The 17,284-nt window shown below is 43.8% G+C and overlaps 1 protein-coding gene across 3 annotated transcripts in view; it reads left to right on the top strand.

The window, feature by feature from the left end:
* AMOTL1 (angiomotin like 1) overlaps positions 1 to 17,284 on the top strand; it is a 149,960-nt gene that overhangs the window by 33,040 nt on the left and 99,636 nt on the right. For all 3 annotated transcript variants that reach the window (XM_045817878.1, XM_045817877.1, XM_045817876.1), the window contains one exon: positions 1,214 to 1,264. In XM_045817878.1, the coding sequence (XP_045673834.1) occupies positions 1,214 to 1,264 (51 nt within the window). The remainder of the gene's footprint in view (positions 1 to 1,213; positions 1,265 to 17,284) is intronic.

Here is a 17,284-nt window from a genome sequence, read left to right as displayed (position 1 = left end):
CATGTTTATTTCTACTTTCCTCTTAACTCTTGCAGGCTCTCTCCGGGAGAGCACATCCCAAAAGCCCAGGGACCTCCCAGGCAGAGGGTAGTCGGTTAGTTAGTCCTGGGGAAAATACATAATGCAACATCCCCAGTTATTCAGGCCTCTGGCCCAGAGAGGGAGATTCCCACAATCGGGCATGCATTACTTTAGGACCTGTAACTCTGACTCTCAAACTATAACTTCTATTTCTCTATTACATATTTGAAAGAGCTCAACTCTTTATACAGTAGAAGGAACACTGTTCTGCTCCCCTCAGACAGATAGACCCTATCCATGAGTTACTTAACTTCCGAGCCTCAATTTCCCTGCCTGTGAAATGGAGATATTGCTTTAACCAGGTGATTTCTTAAGGACAAGAAATATTGTCTGGACTCGGTTTAGAATCCAGGTACATGAAGAATGAGGGTGTTGGGGTCATTGGAAGCTCCTCCGCCGTTCCTTCAAGACATACTCAAGCTCTAAAAATCCTGCTTCTCCCCATGAAAAGCACAGAACAAATGATTTCCCAAGCGTCGAAGTAGGGCAGGCGCAGCATAAAAGAGCAGGACTCGTTTTAGAACCGATTATCTGCTAATTTTTAATAAATGGTCAAAGGGAGTGGGAAACGAAGAGACGACACCCGCCAACCCTGAGTGGGGAGGAAGCGCGCGCTCCGCTGCCGAGCGTGACGGCCGCGGTCGCCTAGCAACGGGCGGCGGGGATGCGCGTGGGGCACCCGGGCGGGTGGGCTCCGGGAGCTCGCCGCCGCCGCCGCCGCCTCCGCCTATGCGCCCTGGGGCCTCCCCGACGCCCTAGGAAACTTTGGGGCTTCTCGCCTCTGGGGCGTTGCCGCGAGGCCCGGCAGATGCTGCGCTGAGCACCGCGGGCTGAGGGCAGAGGATGAGGTCGCTGCCCGAGCGCTCGGGGAGCCACAGGGTCGCACCCGCGGAAAGTTGGTGCGCACCTGGCGCCTGGAGATGCTCGGTCCCCGGGAGTTTCTTTGGCAATTTCTTACCCCCGTGGATCCGGCATCCCGAACCCCGTGTGGCCCTCCCCGGGTGCTCGGATCCTGATCGCTGGGAGAGAGAAACTGCGCTTTTCTGAGGGACCTGCGCGGTAACCGATGTTTGATCGATTCGCCCTGAATGGTTGCGGTTCTATTTTTGTTCTGTTTTTCTTTTTCCTCCAGACAGTGAGTTTGTGGAAGCTTCTCCCGCGCCCTACAGCTCGGAGGAGTTAGGTAAGTCTGCCCCTTTGCTTTTCTTCTCGAATTGCTCTCGAAAATAGCGAGTTTGGGGGGCCCAGAGGAAATCAGTGGGGCGAGGGGAGGGAAAGGGCCAGGGGACACTTTCCAGGCTGCAAGTTCCCTTCGAGGTGAGAATTGGCTTCTTCTCCGCGCACGTGCCCTGGGCTAGTGTCGGGTGCGCTGGGGGAGAGCAGAGGGCTGCGGGACAGCAGAGGGCCGGGGGTGGGGGGCTCGGAGGGGGCAGGTGAGTGGTGCTGCTCTGAGGAGCACGGCGCAGCAAACTTGGGACCTGGGGCCTCTCTCTGCAAGCATTCAGGCTCACGCTGGCCGGGAGGACGCCGCGGCGGCCGAGTTTGTCTAGCTGCACACCTTGCACGAGAAGGACATCGTGTGGGTATTCCATAACCTGAATTCAATAAAGTCAAAGGCCAAAAATGGAGATCCAGTAATTAAATTCCAGGACCTGGGAGATGCGTCCCTTCCTGCTTTCTATTCCTCATTTAGCCTGTAGGTGTCTGGAAGTAGGTCATTTCATCCTCCTGTGGCTCTCCTTGTAAGTGGAGACTTGTGGCCGTTGACCTGCGACATTTGCCAAAGAGCTGTCAAGAATCCCTCTAAGTATTTCTGCCACCCAGGCTCACTTGGTGGCCTAATGGTTATGTTCTTTTCTTTCCTCTTTTTCTCCTTCTCTTCTTCTTCCTCCTCATCCTTTTTCTTTTCTTTCTTTCTTTCTTTCTTTCTTTCTTTCTTTCTTTCTTTCTTTCTTTCTTTCTTTCTTTCTTTCTTTTCTTTCTCACTCTGGTTTAGTTTAGCCTCTAATGATCTCGTTTGTCAAGTCTGTCCTTGCTGTTCTCTTATCACTAGCTTAAAAATCTTGCCTTCCTACCAGGAATGACAGCTGTTTAAAAATGTTTATCCACAGTACCCTTCTCAGCCTTGGGTACTTCGTTTCTGGTCAGTCTCTTATCCTGGGACGTAAGTCCTTATGAAGTCTCACACCACATGAGTAAAATTCCATCTCAGCAAAGACTTCCATTGATTTCTAGGACAGAGACATCCTAGGACCCAGGTCTGGATCAAGGATGGCATTCCGAGACAGAGAAGAGTACCTGGTTTTATTCAGATGTGTGTCTGACAAGTTGTGAGGCAATCACATCTCTCTAAGCGGAAACATAAATTAAGTGCATGGGCCAAAGTAGCTTTTAAAGACACACTATGGCGAATCCTTTTATGAAATGAAAATGACATCTAAATTATAGCTTTGCATGAAGTGACTTAGGAAAGCAAACTTTTAGTGATCTGCTCATGTGTATAATTAATTGTGTATTGATGACTGAAGCTATTTGGTCCTTTGAAATTATAGATAAGCATATGCAGTGGCAGGATGCACATTCCTTGTTCTGCCTGTCTAACTACTAAATCGTTTGCATTCACAGAATGATTAATGTGCTATACCAGAGGGCTCAGGTGTTTGACCCTCTTCCATCCCCATGTCTCTCTCTGGGGCTGACAGGATTGCCCAGCTGAGTCACTGATAAATTGGGGAGCCCTTCAAATGAGTGGAGAGAATAAGAAAACCACCTTTTTTCTCTACAGCTTCCCTGTGGGAAAAGTCCAGCATTTCATAAGGAAATGAGTCTTATAGGAACCGTGGGGAATATAAAACACAAATCTGAGAGTCTGAGACCAGGGTTCCAGCCCTCACTCTGCTCCATGTTCCTTAGTAGATATGTTAACTAGGCTGTTTTCTCATTGCCCAAAAGCTAGCTAGGGTTTTGGCAGGTGACCTCCTGGGTTTGTCCACTTCTAGCCTCCTCACATGCTGCGAGGGGCCCAAAGCCAGGGGATACCCATAGCTACCGAGTATTTATTATTTACATTCAAGTGCCATGCAGTTTGGGTGCATGATGTTTCCAAAGGGTTATTCTCTCTCTGACAGAGTAGATCACTGGATGATACTGCATTGTTTCCATGCTATTCAGGTCAAAGAGGGAGCTGGCATCTCTCCCTTGGAAAGAATCATGATAGGTGTTGGTAGGCACAGCAGGAAAAATGCCACTTATAGCAGTTGGTGAGCTTTTCAAGTAGTTATCCTTTCTGGAGCACAGAGGAACACAGATTCACCCCCCTGGCTAGAATATAAGGGTAGAGGTGGAGGTAAGTCATAACAACTTAGTTCGAATTGTATCACTGCACTTACTTGTGAACTTGGGAAGGTGACCAAAGTTCTCTCAGCCTCAATTGTCTCATCAACCCACTTGGAGACCTCGTATGGATGAAATGATGGTGTATGTAAAGTACCATGTGTGTTGTATGTGCAAGTATTCAGGAAGTATTTGTTGCTGTTGTTTTATTATTTTTTATTATTATTGCTATTAATTTGAAAAATATTTATTTCCTATGCATGAAGGATAGAATAGTTCTTATCAGTTGTCCCACTAAGTAACCCAAATTTCTTTATTCCTACAAATTTCTTTGCAACATACCTAGTCTCCAAAAACAGATGCTTGAGCAGGGTGATCAGGCCAACTGAATTATTCAGTGATTTGTCCCTGGAACAGCATGTGGGATGGTGTTCCATCTGAGTTCTTTAGTGACAGTTCTACTATTTTCTTGTGGCATAATCAGCAGTCTGTTTCACCTCCAAATTTTACTTATGTCTCCAAATGAACTACAACTCCCTCCTTGGGGAATTAATTCTGTGTTGTAGCAAGATTACATAATGAAATTAAGTTACCAAAGAAGTGTTTTTTTAAGGAAGGAGAAAAAGTGTATCTCTAGATGAATGCTATATTAAAGGCTGCCTGCAATGGAGAGTCCAGAAATATACTCCCTATCCTGTGGCAGTCCCATTTTCCAGGGAGGCAAAGCCTGCACCTCTACAAAGCCTTTCTGTAGTACCATCCATAGAGAGAAGTGATCACTGTCTCAGGAGGCAAGAGAGAATGCATAGAGAATTGGGATGAACTCAGATGTGACCTTATCTGCCATTGTCTAATAACCCTGATCGACTCCCCCAAACCTAGAGGACTGGTCCAGCATAGGAGGACCATCTGCATTTCCCCCACTCACTGTAACTTTCTGGTTATATTGAACTATGGGGCAGGCCTCTAAATTCAGATCTCTTCCCTTTGTCTGCGAGCCTTCCCTCCCCCTCCTCCCTTCCTCCCATGGCTGGCTCCCAGTCCTCCCTTGATACTAAGTCCAGGTGTCATGTCCTGCTAGGGATTCTCAAGCCTACACATTAGAATTGGGGGAGCTATTAAAAGTCCTGAGGCCAGGTCCTAACTCTGACCAACTATATTAGAATCCTTGGAATGTAGACCCAACCATCGGCGTTTTATCAGCATGTGTGTGTGTGTGTGTGTGTTTTAACTCACCTCTCAAATGATTCCAATGTAGAGCCAGACTTGTGAGCAACTACCCTCAATTATGGCCTCCTCATTCTTCGTGGTCAATATAGCAACCAACCAACACAGTACTTGGCACACGTAAATGTTCAATAAATGTTTGTTGAACTATAAGTGAGTGACATAGTCATTCACAGATACTGTGTCTTTTCATAGTTATATATTTCTAAGATTGGCCTCTTTGCTTGTCATGAAGATGCCTTGGGGAATGAATCTTTTCACCTGTGACCTATCTCTCTCTTTCTCCTTTGTTTGTTTCTTTGGCTTATCCAGGTTATCTTTTAGCATTCTTAAAAATTGAAATGTTAAAACCATTTTTAGGGGTTAAGAGCATGTGGGTTTGATTTTTGCTCCCCCTCTTACTTGCTTTACAACCATGGGCATATCCCTTAATCCCTGCCTCTGCTTCCTAATTTGTGAAATCGTGGGCCAACTATTTTCTGATACTCTTCTAGACCCATTCACCACCCTTCAGCACTCTCCTTTGTGCCCTGGAAAACTTACCTTTTGGAATGGGTCATCTGGATTCCAGATGGATGTGGCCAGTGAGAGGCACTGGCAGGATAGGGGAGAGTGGAAAGAACACGTCTCCCTGCCCTTTAGGCTGTAGGGTAAGAAGGTTATTTTATTCTAGCCACAGCTCTCTAGAGCAACCCTCTCTCACAGCATCAGTGCTTATGGGTCCAGAACCTCTGACTTAGGAGTGGTCACAGCTCCCCACTGAGCCTGGCCCCAGGCCCTTCTCCATCACTTGTCTTCCCTTAACCCAGCCCATCACACTTTTGCCAGCAGTCCCTCTGTCAGACTTTTGGGCGTGCCATCATCCTCTGAGAAGTTCCTAACTGATACGATGAGGATGATAACAGTACCAGCTTCAGGGCATGATTGTGAGGAGTAAATGCACTTTAGGAGGAATGCTCAAATGAAATAACCGTCATTAAACATTTACTATGTTTTCATGTCCCTAGGCAAGTGCTCTGACACCTTTGGCCATGGTCAAAACCTTCTGGAAGATTTAATTTTTGACATATAATTAAAAAAATGTTTTCATGCATTTCCTCTTCCCCACCCCATGTTGAGAGGATGTGTCAAGACACAACACTTATGAAAAATCTGTTTAAAGTCAATATATTAGGCATCCAAAGTTTCTTAACTCCCATACATGGGGATGAATAAGGAGAAAGGTCCTAGACTTAATATTCACCTACTTGGTGCCGGGCACTTAACATGTGCAAACAGTCTACTCAGCTTCCTAGCCTGGAGTTTAAATCATGTCACCCACATTAGTACCCCCAAATAGAATGATTTCTGAGTATGTGTCTGCCCATATTACTAAGAAATCAGGTCTTTCTCTAAGGTTATCCCCCAAGTTTATATCCAAGAATTCTCAGAGGTTGCTCCTTTACACCCAGAGAGTAAGTTCTGGCTACTCCAGCCTTCGCCAGGGGAGCTGGAATTCAGACACAGCTCACTGAGGCTAGTGGGCACTGTGATATCTGCTCCAAGTCCTCTCTTCTTCAGAAACCAGTGACCACATATCTCTGGCCATCACTGCTGCTGCCCCTGCTCACACCAGAACTTGAAAGTGTGGCATTTGCTTGCTGGGAATCTGACTGGCTTCCCATCGTCTTACCCTCTGTTGGCCTCAGAGATGAGGACACTACTCTCCTCTATACACTTTCAGGCTCAGAATGGAGCCAGGTCTATTTCCTACACAAGCTTAGCACCACTGAGAGTCTGGGATCAGGTTGGCTCCATGGCCAACTCTGAGTCAGCCTCCAAACAGCCAGGGCCATGTGCCCTCCCACCCCCGGATCCACCCCAGATCTTACCACCTTTGGAAGCCTATTTCTCCTGCCTTCCTCCTCCTGCATTCCCAGAACATAGCTTCCGAGAGGGAGGGAGTTTTCATCCCAGTTTAACTTTTCTCAGGATGACTGACAGTGGAAAATTCAATTCCCTTCACAGGAAACCTCACCCAACTACAGGGGTGTGGTCTGACCTCCTGGCTGCAACAAAACATTCACAGAATTGTTCACCATTGTTAGAGTTCCCCAAATCTGGGCCACTTAGTCTCTTCCATTGTCAATCTTTTGGGGTATGTTGCTCATTTCATCCTCAGAACAACTCAGTAAAGCAGAAGAAACTATTTTCACTTTACAGAGGAGGAAATGGGCTCAAAGAAGTTAAATTGTCTGTCTGATGTCACACAGATAGAGGCAAAGTTTAGATTCAAAATATAATCTCTGGCTCCAGAGCCAACCTCAGTTTCCTGGGGAGGAGAGTAGACAAGTTGCCCTCCTCCCAGAGAGATTGGGTTGTGGGTGACATAAAATAACGTGTGGAAGGAGCTAGCACAGAGCCTGGCAGTACAGTATATGGCTGGCTGTTCAGTACATTCTTGTTGAATAAATGAATGGTAGGTACTCAAAGGCATGCATTTTTTATTAGACCATCACATAGTGATCAATATGTTCTAAAAGAATTTTCTGTAATGGGACTTGAAGACCAGAAGAACTTCTCTCAGCTTCCTTTACTTCCTGCGTTTCCTGCTCTGTATTCCAGTGTAGGGTACCTGGGGACAGGAAGCCTCTCATGGTTTCTGAGGGCACAGATGCTATTTCTATAGGAAAATAAACCTTTGAAGCAGCATGATTTGGGGCAGGTCAGTGGAAGCCTGGAGAGAAATCTGAATGAATTACTAAACATACAACTAAGGGCAGGTGGACTCAGGCTCTGGCATAAAATTGATCACCGCTCCCCAAAGATCTGTTTTTATTTTTTTTAAGATTTTATTTATTTACCTTTAGAGGGGAAGGGGGGAGAAACAGAGGGAGAGAAACATCAATGCATGGTTGCCCCTAGCACACCCCTGCCCCCACCCGCAATCCAGGCATGTGCCAAGACCAGGAATCAAACCAGAGACCCCCTTACAGGCCTGCACTCAATCCATTGAGCCACACCAGCCAGGGCAGCCCCAAAAAGTTTGTTTGCAAAGTGATACTACACGTTGCCCAAGAGGTGGAGTTTTATTTCAGGAAGAGAATGGAGTAGGAAAGGGAAAATGGCAATAAATTCTGAGACATAAATGCTTATCTACCTTGGCTAAAGAAAAGAAAGAACAAGAAAGATAAGGTACATGCATGGACACACACACACAAATGGAAAGGGCATTTTCCTTGCCAAAGAGATGGTTTTACTAGAAATATATAATACTGTGTCCAGTTACTCCTGAATACGAAACACAATCATGACTACGTAGGAATGGTGGTATTTCACCACTTGTTAGGGGCTACTGGGGTCTAAAGAGTGTTAAGTAATCAGCTTCATCTGCTCAAGAGAACTATGCTTTCGGTTCCTGCATCACATTCTTACTGGATGATCATTCTGGAATATGTCCTGTTTGTTTTTGTTTCTCTCAAATTAGTTTTGCTCCAGGTGGGCACATTAAGCTGATTTGATGTCATTTGTTTCTCTCCTGCTCCCTGGTACACTTTCCTCTTTTCTCCCCTCTTCTCTCCTGTCTCTCTCTCTCTGCCCCACTTCTGTCCCTGCTTCCCTATGTCAGTCTTCTCCCCCTTCCTTCTCTAGCCCCCTCTTTCCTTTTCCCATCCTAGGCTGCAACAGGAACAGAAAAGGCAGTCCTTACCTTCCTGGGGCTCTCTGCCAGAAAATGGAACAGGTCAGATTATTAAAAAGGATAAAAGACTGCTTTTTGGCAAAATAGGGAAACAGATGTTCAGGGTGGTTTCTCTGTCTCTAGCCTGTCTGCTGCCTGCTGAAATGCACTTTTTATGGGATTGCTAGACATGGACACTCCTCATCTGGGCACACGTGTGGTTGTTTTCATGTCAGAAACGTATATCTATCTAATGCTGCTTAATTCTCTTCTCTGTGTGACCTTTGTACCCCCAAATGCAGAGTTGGCAAGATTTATTTTTATCCTCTTTTCAGATGGTTTTTTAAAAGACTACCGGGAAGGGTGGACAGACACTGTAGCTGCTTTAAGTCACTGTTTTACAGTCAATATCTTATGGAAACCTCAGGTTCTTAAGAAAATAGAGAAAGGACCTTATCTGAAATGAGCCCTATGGAAAGTTTGTGGTTAAAGGAGGCTGAATGAGGAGGGTCTACTGCTGGCATTGTAACCTGCCGGGGCTCTTTCCTTTCTGTCCCCAGAGGTTTGCTAGTTACAGACTGCTGACCAAAAAGAAAAGTCCATTGCTGTAGTCCTTTGTGGTTGACCAGCCCGAGAATTTAGACTATCTCATCCTTTAAAAAACATTTTTGTTTTACTCTAAAAGCCATTTCCCTCCAAAACTTAAAGGAGGGTTTCCAGATTCTGAACATTTACTGTGGACTAAATGTCCTTGACTATGGACTATGTCCTTGATGGACACCTGCTGCCTCCACCTCCAATGGAATTATTAATAAAACCAATTATGGTGAGTGCGATAAGGTAAGTGTGCAAGGGGGCATGGGGCAGCTGAGAAGAGGGGGCTCAATCATGGAGGTCTGGGGAAGCCAGGCAGGCTTCCTGGAGGAAAGCAATTCCTCACAGTGTGACCTGCAAGAACAAAGGTCCAGGGCATGAACAGCATCACATCTGCCTTAGAACAGCTGGCCACAGCCACAGTCAGCTCCTTCTCTAGGGTCCAGGTAACTGAGGGCTGAATAAGGGAATGTCAGTGAATGAAACTGAGTCTTCTCTCTCATACAAGTCTCGGGTTAGTGTGGAAACTACAAAGTGGGACTGTGACCTTATTAACTCCTTTGTCAAATGCTGTGCATGTCTTCATGGCTCAGGGAGTCTGTCCCACCAGTAAAAGGCCCTTACATTTGGCTCAGTGGGGTTCAGTGGGATAAAGTTCATGTGAATTTCACTCCTTTCCCATTGAGATCATCATCATTGTACTACCATCCACTCTGGAGCTGATATTCCACACTGTTTACCAAATGAGAGACTGAGGAATCCTTTAAAGCAGGTATAGGGACATAACCTAGAGTAGGAAGATATTGTCAGAATTAGCAAACAAAGATATAGGATACCAGTTAAATGTGAATTTCAGGTAATACAATTACTGCTTTTAGTATATTTGTGTCCCCTGCAACATTTGGGATATACTGTGCTAAAAAATGTTGCTTATCTGAAATTCAAATCCAATGGGGTGTTTTATCCGGCAGCCCTAGGCGTGGGAGCAGCTTCTGGGCATGCTCAGCTCTTTGCACTGAATTTTAGCTTGCTTTGTTAGGAGGTGGAGAAGCACAGCTCCGTTGCTATCATCGAGTATTCAGTCCCCACTGGACTCCAGTAGGTGCTTACAGCAATGAGATATACTTGCTGATGGGCATCTTACTTTATCACCTCAATTAGAAGATGGATGCTGGATATTAATCCTTCTTGCAGCAGAAATCCTAAATAGCCTCAGGGATTTGATGTGTGCTCCATTTTATATAACACATAACATGGATCAATCCCTTCTGCTGGATTGGCTCCATGACTTCTGGAGTTTGGATATTGAGGTTTTGATTTTCTCTATTCTCCCTTGTAACAGAAGCTGAAGTCTGATCTACTCTGTTTTGAAGAGTCAGGGCATCTAAGTGTTCTATTCCAGTGCACACCCAGGGTCCTCTTTCTCTAATGTGTGGTCACTCAGCCTGACCTAGATCATCACTAGAAGGGTTGTTGTATGCATGGGGGAGGGCATCCTACCCTGAGAAAACCTTGTCTAGGGTGATACAGTGATCATTCTTCTAACACTTTCTTGGCAGGGAGCTGAAACCTGACTTACTGTTCTTGCATGCTGTTCTCTATACTTTGCATTCTAGAGCTTTAAAAACATTTTTCCCCCTGGCCAGTGTGGCTCAGGTGGTTGGGTGTCCTCCCGCAAAGCCAGTTTGAAGAGTCACCAGTTTGATTCTAGATCAGGGCGGTTTGGTCCCTGGTCAAGGTACTTGCAAGTGATAGATGTTTCTCTCCCTCTTTCTCCTTCTCTTCCCCTCTCTCTAAAAAAAATAAAATAAACATAAATTTTGTTTACTGGGACCCACCATTAGTATACATTTACATTTAGACTCACATGTACAAATTTTAATATAAACTAAACTAAAACTGAAGTTTTATGGAATAGCAATTATACCCTTTTAGATGGGTATTTTCTGTCATGTTTTATTTTATTTATTTTAAAATGCTGGTTAACCTGTTCAATTAATTTCCACTAATGGACTGCCAACTACTGCTCTGGAGTGCTATATCGCAAACACAGAATAAGGTAGTCTGTTCCTCCTTTCTTTATGAACTGTATCTTAATCTTCTCTTCTCCATGCTAGTTATCTTTCTAATATGCTCTGGTTTCTCCATCCATTCCCATCCTGCTCAACATCGCCTGATTGCTTTACAGTTGAGGAAAGTTTCCCTTTTAACCTGGCACTGAGAACAGAGCACACGACCTCATAATGTAACTCAACCAATACTTGGAATAGTGGGGTTATCAGACCCCTTGATATCAACCCTCCATCCATTTTAATATCACTCCATGAACCAATGCTCATTAGCTCTGGTTATTTAATTATTTTTAATTTGCATGAAATGCACAATCTAGGCCATTTCCCCTCTGCTTTGTCTATAATGGTACCTAGAGATACTTTTCTTAATTGGGATGGGGCATGTGAAATCAAGATGCCCATTGTTCATATTTCCTGGATCTACCAATTAAATATTCCAAAACTCATGACATGTAAACAGAAGAAAACTGTGTGTCCTGCAGGGTCTAGTACAGCAATAATTAAAAGTCCTCTAACATGACCAATTTTGAAATACAATGGATAACAAGTCAGAAATAACAGCTAATAATTATGGTGTATGTGCTGTGTGCTAAGCACTGTGCTGAGAACTTTACAATGCAGTTGACTCAGGAATTTCTCACAACTCTTTAGGGTGGTTACTATTGTTAACGCCTGCTTATTAAAAGAAGGAAAATAGAGCTTTAGTAAAGTCAAGTAAGTTAGCTAGTCATATAATTAATAAGTGGCAGAAGGAAAGTTAATCACAGGCCAATCTCAGCCTGTGTTTTAAAATACTTAACTGTAGCCCTGGCTGGCGTAGCTCAGTGGATTGAGCACGGGCTGCAAATCAAAGTGTTGCAGGTTCGATTCCCAGTCAGAGCACATGCCTGGGTTGCAGCCAACGGCCCCCAGCAACCGCACATTGATGTTTCTCTCTCTCCTTCTCCTTTCTCCTTCCCTTCCCTCTCTAAAAATAAATAAATAAAATTTTTAAAATACTTAACTGTGCCCACAGATTGGAAACCACCTCTGGTGACTTAGAAAGGGAGGGTGTATGTAACATGCCTAGCATAATGCTTTTGTGGAGGCTTAATAGATCTTAGTCCCTTTCATAAGAAAGAAAACTTCGTACAAGTTCAGGTCCCTAGCAGCACCTGGGAGTCTGTGAACACTGTGTCCACCCCTCACTAACTACACTAAGGTCAGGCATCAGAGTGTTTTCCGGGAGTGCTCTGCACTCTGGAGCCAGGGGAAGCATTACTGTCCAGGCGAGCTGGGATAAGGAACTGCTTGCTTAAGAGGCAAAGTAATGCAGTGATTAAAACAGGCTTGAATCCTGGCTCTGTCGCTCACGAACCACTGATCTCAGGAAATTCACATTATCTCACCTAGACTCTTTTCCACATGTGTAAAACATGGGTGATAATACCTGCCTTTCAGAGCATCATGTACCAGTTAGATGAAATAACTTATGAAATCACTTGGCACAGAGGAGACACTACTCTGTACATGCTAGTTCAAAACTGAAAACTGGGTTTTGGTCATTCTTCTGCTACAGTATCTCTTGCCAATTCCGTTACTGAGGTTGGGATTCTGAGTTCACAGAGAGGTAGTTTCCCCAAATGTGCCACACTAGTGGTTCCCCAAGTGTGATCCATTGACCAGCCCCAGTAGCATCCTCCGGAAACTTGTTGGAAATGCAGTTCTTAGGCCCTCCCCTGACCTACTGAATCAGAAAATGTGGGATGGGATCCAGGAGTCTGTTGTTTTGTGTTTTTTTTTAAACAAGCTCTTCAGGTGACTGATGCAGCTAAAGTTTGAGAACCACGCCCTACCAGCACTGAGGATCCTATCCTGGGTCTTCCCTTGTTTGTGTGTTTTTTCCCCTCACCTCGGGACATTTATTCATTGTTTTCAGAGAGTCAGGAAGGGAGAGAAAAAGAGAGAAAAACATCAATTGGGTGCCTCCTGTATGTGCCCTGACAGGGGATTGAACCAGCAACATTTGAGTTTACAGGACTACACTCCAACTAACTGAGCTACACTAGTCAGGGCTCCCTTGTTTTTAATAGGGCTGAGTCGGAGCCTCTAGAGAAATTGCATCTTTTGTGTAAATATTGTGATCAAATACATAGACTGTGAAATTTACTTTCAGGTTGTTTACATTTAATCCAATTACTATTTTTTATCCCAAATTGGTCATTTTCTGATGTTTCCTTTTTCTCTTGCACTTAGTTTGAAAGTCATTTGTATATACCTTATGTCATAAAGGTTGAATGGAAAGGAACCATTCCCAGACACTGAATAAAGGAGATTGGTAATGTTGCTAAGGAATTCTTCCTGGGACTATCCCTGCACCGGGGTACCTAAAGGTCCTTTCTCCCTTTGCCACCTTTAAGTTTCTCACACTTATTAAGCTCATTTGTGCTTCAAGATCTTTGCACATGCTGTTTGGTTTGCTAAAACACTCCCTTTCTTCTTCATTGCCTGGGAGAAGCCTTCCATTTCCACCTACCCACTCTAAGTACCCACCATTCTCCTTCATTAGTCTGTTATTGCACCCTGCTCCTTTGCTTCATCACACATAGACAAATTTGTAATTATAGACATATATACACATTTTAGTAAAACGGAGCCCATACCACAGTATTTGGGTAACTAGTGGAGTGTCTTGTCATTCAATGTAATTGATAATGTTTTTCAAATGAGTGAACCATTGCAGCTCTCACATAGCTCTGCCTTCTTTTAACCTGTAGTGTGCTTTCAGTTAATCCTTCTGTTTAGGACTTAATTTTTTTCTAGTTATTTCTAATTATTTCCCTCTCTACCTTGGACTTTCCTGAAGCCTGTTTTAAATTGTGTAACATTGGCTCTATCACTGACACACAGTAAATACTTTCTGATTTCTGGATGAATAACTTACCATTTAAGATGTGAATTTTAACACCTCGCTCCATTCCGAGCTTATGCTATAAAACACGTTTTTCTCCTGAATCGAACCATACAAAGGAGCCATTCAGAATGGTGAGAGCTTCCTCATTTCTCTGTCTTTGCCATTCAAAGTACAAGATATGTGGGTGTTCATTGCATATTCTAGAAAGAGAAGAACTAGAACTGTTGTAAAGGTTGTGGAAGGGCCAATCTTCTCACTGTTCATACTAGCTGTGGACAGAAAGGACATGTTTTCAGAATAAAACACCCAAGCATCCTTTGCAGAATGGCAACTACAAAGGATCTTAAGTATGAACATTCTGATCTAAGTTAGGTACAGTTATTGTGACAATCCTTATTTTGGTTTTGTTTTAGATTATTTATTTATTTATTTATTTATTTGAGAGAGGGGAAGGAAGGGAGAAAGAGAGGGAGAGAAACATCAATGTGTGATTGGTTGCCTCTCATGTGCCCCAACTGGGGACCTGGCCTGAAACCCAGGCATGTGCCCTGACTGGGAATCAAACTGTCAACCTTTCTGTTTGCAGGTCCGTTCTCAATCCACTGAGCCACGCCTGCCAGGGCAATCCTTGTTTCTATTGGTGATTTTATGTTGCTGTTATTTTAGGAACTTAGTATGATACCAGTTTTGCGGGGGGAAGGTGTCTATATCATCATTGGAAATAGGAGAGTAAAACATGATCAGTTTTTTGTTCACGAAAAGAGGAAAAGGAGGAAACTATGATAACAGAATATACTGTAGGATAAATGAAACTGAGGCTGCCTCCTATTGGTATGAAATTGCATTCACCCAACAACTCAATAGCATGATCAACATGGTCAGAAGCTTGGGATTCTGTAAACTTGGCAACGTCAATTACTCAACTAATATAGTGGTTCTTATCCAGGGGCAACTTTGCTCCATAAGACACATTTGGCAATATCCGTGGAGGTGTTATTAATTGCCATAACTTGGGTTGGGATGGGGGTGTTGCTACTGGCATCTAGTGGGTAGATGCCAGGGATGTTGTTACACATTCTATCACACACAGGGCAATTCTTCACAATGAAATACTGTTAGCCCCAAAGGTTAGTAGTGCCAAGGCTGAGAAACCCTGAAATAATCAACTAAAAAAAAAAGTACCAGCTTTCAAAAGTCCCAAGGGTTTTGCAGGAATAGTGGCAAATAATAATTAGAATGATTATCACTTATTAAACACCTATTATATGCCAGGCTTTTTACATTCTTAGCTACTTAGTGTTTTAGTCAGGATCTGACGTCAGGTTTGTTTGGGACTAATGTCTCTGCTCTTCCTCTTTAGCTATTTGGTGTAGGTACATTTTCCCTGGACAAGATCATATCTACACTCTCTTTCTTGTTTTTCATGTAGATCAAATTATGTGTGTAATGCATAGTAGGTAATATGCTCACAGGAGAAAGCCATGAGGCAAGAAGAGACTGATGTGTCACTATGGGTGTGAAGCTAAAACCATCCAGACAAACAAGCCCGATCCATTGCTTACTAATTGAGCCAAACACGTGTGTAGGTTGTAGCACAGAGCCTGGCCCTTAGTAGGTACTTAATAAATATTTGTTGCAAAGTTTTTCATAATCAAAGAGTCCTTGGATACATTTCAAAAGGAGCAGGGATTCCAGCTGATCCATTCTGTTATACTACATTTAAATCCTCCAGGGGCACATCTGCAAAGATGTCTCACCTATGTATCTTCCACTTGCCTTTCACATCCTCCTCCATTGAATTTGTCACTCTTGCATTCACAGTTAGCCTGGCCTGGCAAAAGCTCATCCCTTTGACCTTCCCTCTCATCGCAGCAAAATTCTCCTGGCACATTGTACTTTAGGCACTCCCAGTATTCCCTGCATTTTGTTCCTGTCAACAGTTTGCAAGATGAGGGCAGGACATGTGTCAAAATCTCCAGAGGAGGCCTGTGCCATGAGAAACAGCTTATCTGAGAACATGATTTTACATTTGGAACAAGCTGAAAAAATACACGATTGTCTTTGTAAAACAGAGGACTGAAAGAAAAAGTTGGAAAAATTCCCCTAGCCTGGTGATAATACAGGGGTTTATCAAATCTGATGTTGATGTGACCATTTGTGTTTGTGAAAAGAAGAGATTCAAAGAAAAAGTGCTGAGAAGCAAGGCAATGTGTACTTTCCTTTCTCATGCGCATGACTTTGCTAGTAATATCCTTCCCTCAGCACTTGGATTTCTTGGAACCTGCCCTCCCCACAACTCTGCAAAATCAGTCACTCCATTGTGCTCCCATATGCTTTGTTTTAACTTCTAATATATCAGCCAATAGTCTTTATCTTTATCATATGAAGCTCTGACATAGTAAACACTTCTGAAAGAGAATTGCAAGAGCACCATAACTCCAATGAGCTGGTGGAGACAGTCCGTGGCACTCAAACTTCAGTGTGCTGGAGGCACTTAGAGCAGATTCTAGGACTCCAGTCTTGGCGAATCTGAACCTCTAGAATTTGGAGGTGGGGACATCAACGATTAAAAATTGTACATGTTTTGGTTTATGAATCATACTCTGTGAAGTACTACAGAACTTGGGTTTTAAAAATAGCCTTATATGTTCAAGAAGTTAAACAGCATCTTGATTAAGACAGCCTGGTCGTCTTCAGTCACTGGTTTATTCATTCAACAGGCATTGATCAAGAACTACTTATTATAGTATGCCCATGCCCAGGTGATGCTGCACCCTGGCTGGGGCTGTCTCTGATGTGGTCAAGCCTTTCCACTCTCCTTTTGTCATTTGCTTTTTCCCTCCTAGCAAGCTCAGGCCCATTCTTAGGGCCTATTCCAGTCAAAGTAGTAGTTGATAAGAACTTTGAGGATGTATTTGGTCATTCAGAGAAGAGTGAGAGGGGAAGGAGATTTGCATTTTAACAGAAAATAAAATTCCTTGTTATTTCAAATCACTGGAGGAGAAAGAAAGGGTTTCTACTGTGAATTTCTATTATGTGCCCATCACTTGACATATATTATCTAATCTAATAAGCCAGTGAGTTAAGTGTCATTCCAAACACACAGAGGAGGAAGCTGAGGTTCTTGTTAGGTTCCTCTCCTTAGTTGGAAATAGGTGGAACCAGGACTAGAACACAGGACTTAACTGTAAGACCATGCTCATTCTCTTTTGCTCCATTGCCTGTTACTTCACTCTTCTTCCGGCCTCTGTGCTTGTCTGGTGCATCTGGTACCTGCCCTGTTTGGAGACAGTTCTCTGAGCTGTCTCCAAGAGCGCTGAGATTGTTCCATCACTTTCCTACGTTTCCTAGGAATAAGTAAAAGGCAGCCTGTGTCACTTTGGAAAGGATGCTGACCTTTAGAATGAGTGTGCAGATCCAAAGAAA

The sequence above is a fragment of the Phyllostomus hastatus genome, unplaced genomic scaffold (assembly GCF_019186645.2).
Source record: "Phyllostomus hastatus isolate PE091 unplaced genomic scaffold, TTU_PhHast_1.1 phas_scaffold_317, whole genome shotgun sequence".
Taxonomy (NCBI): Eukaryota; Metazoa; Chordata; class Mammalia; order Chiroptera; family Phyllostomidae; genus Phyllostomus; species Phyllostomus hastatus.
This window is presented reverse-complemented; position numbering and strand designations above follow the sequence as displayed.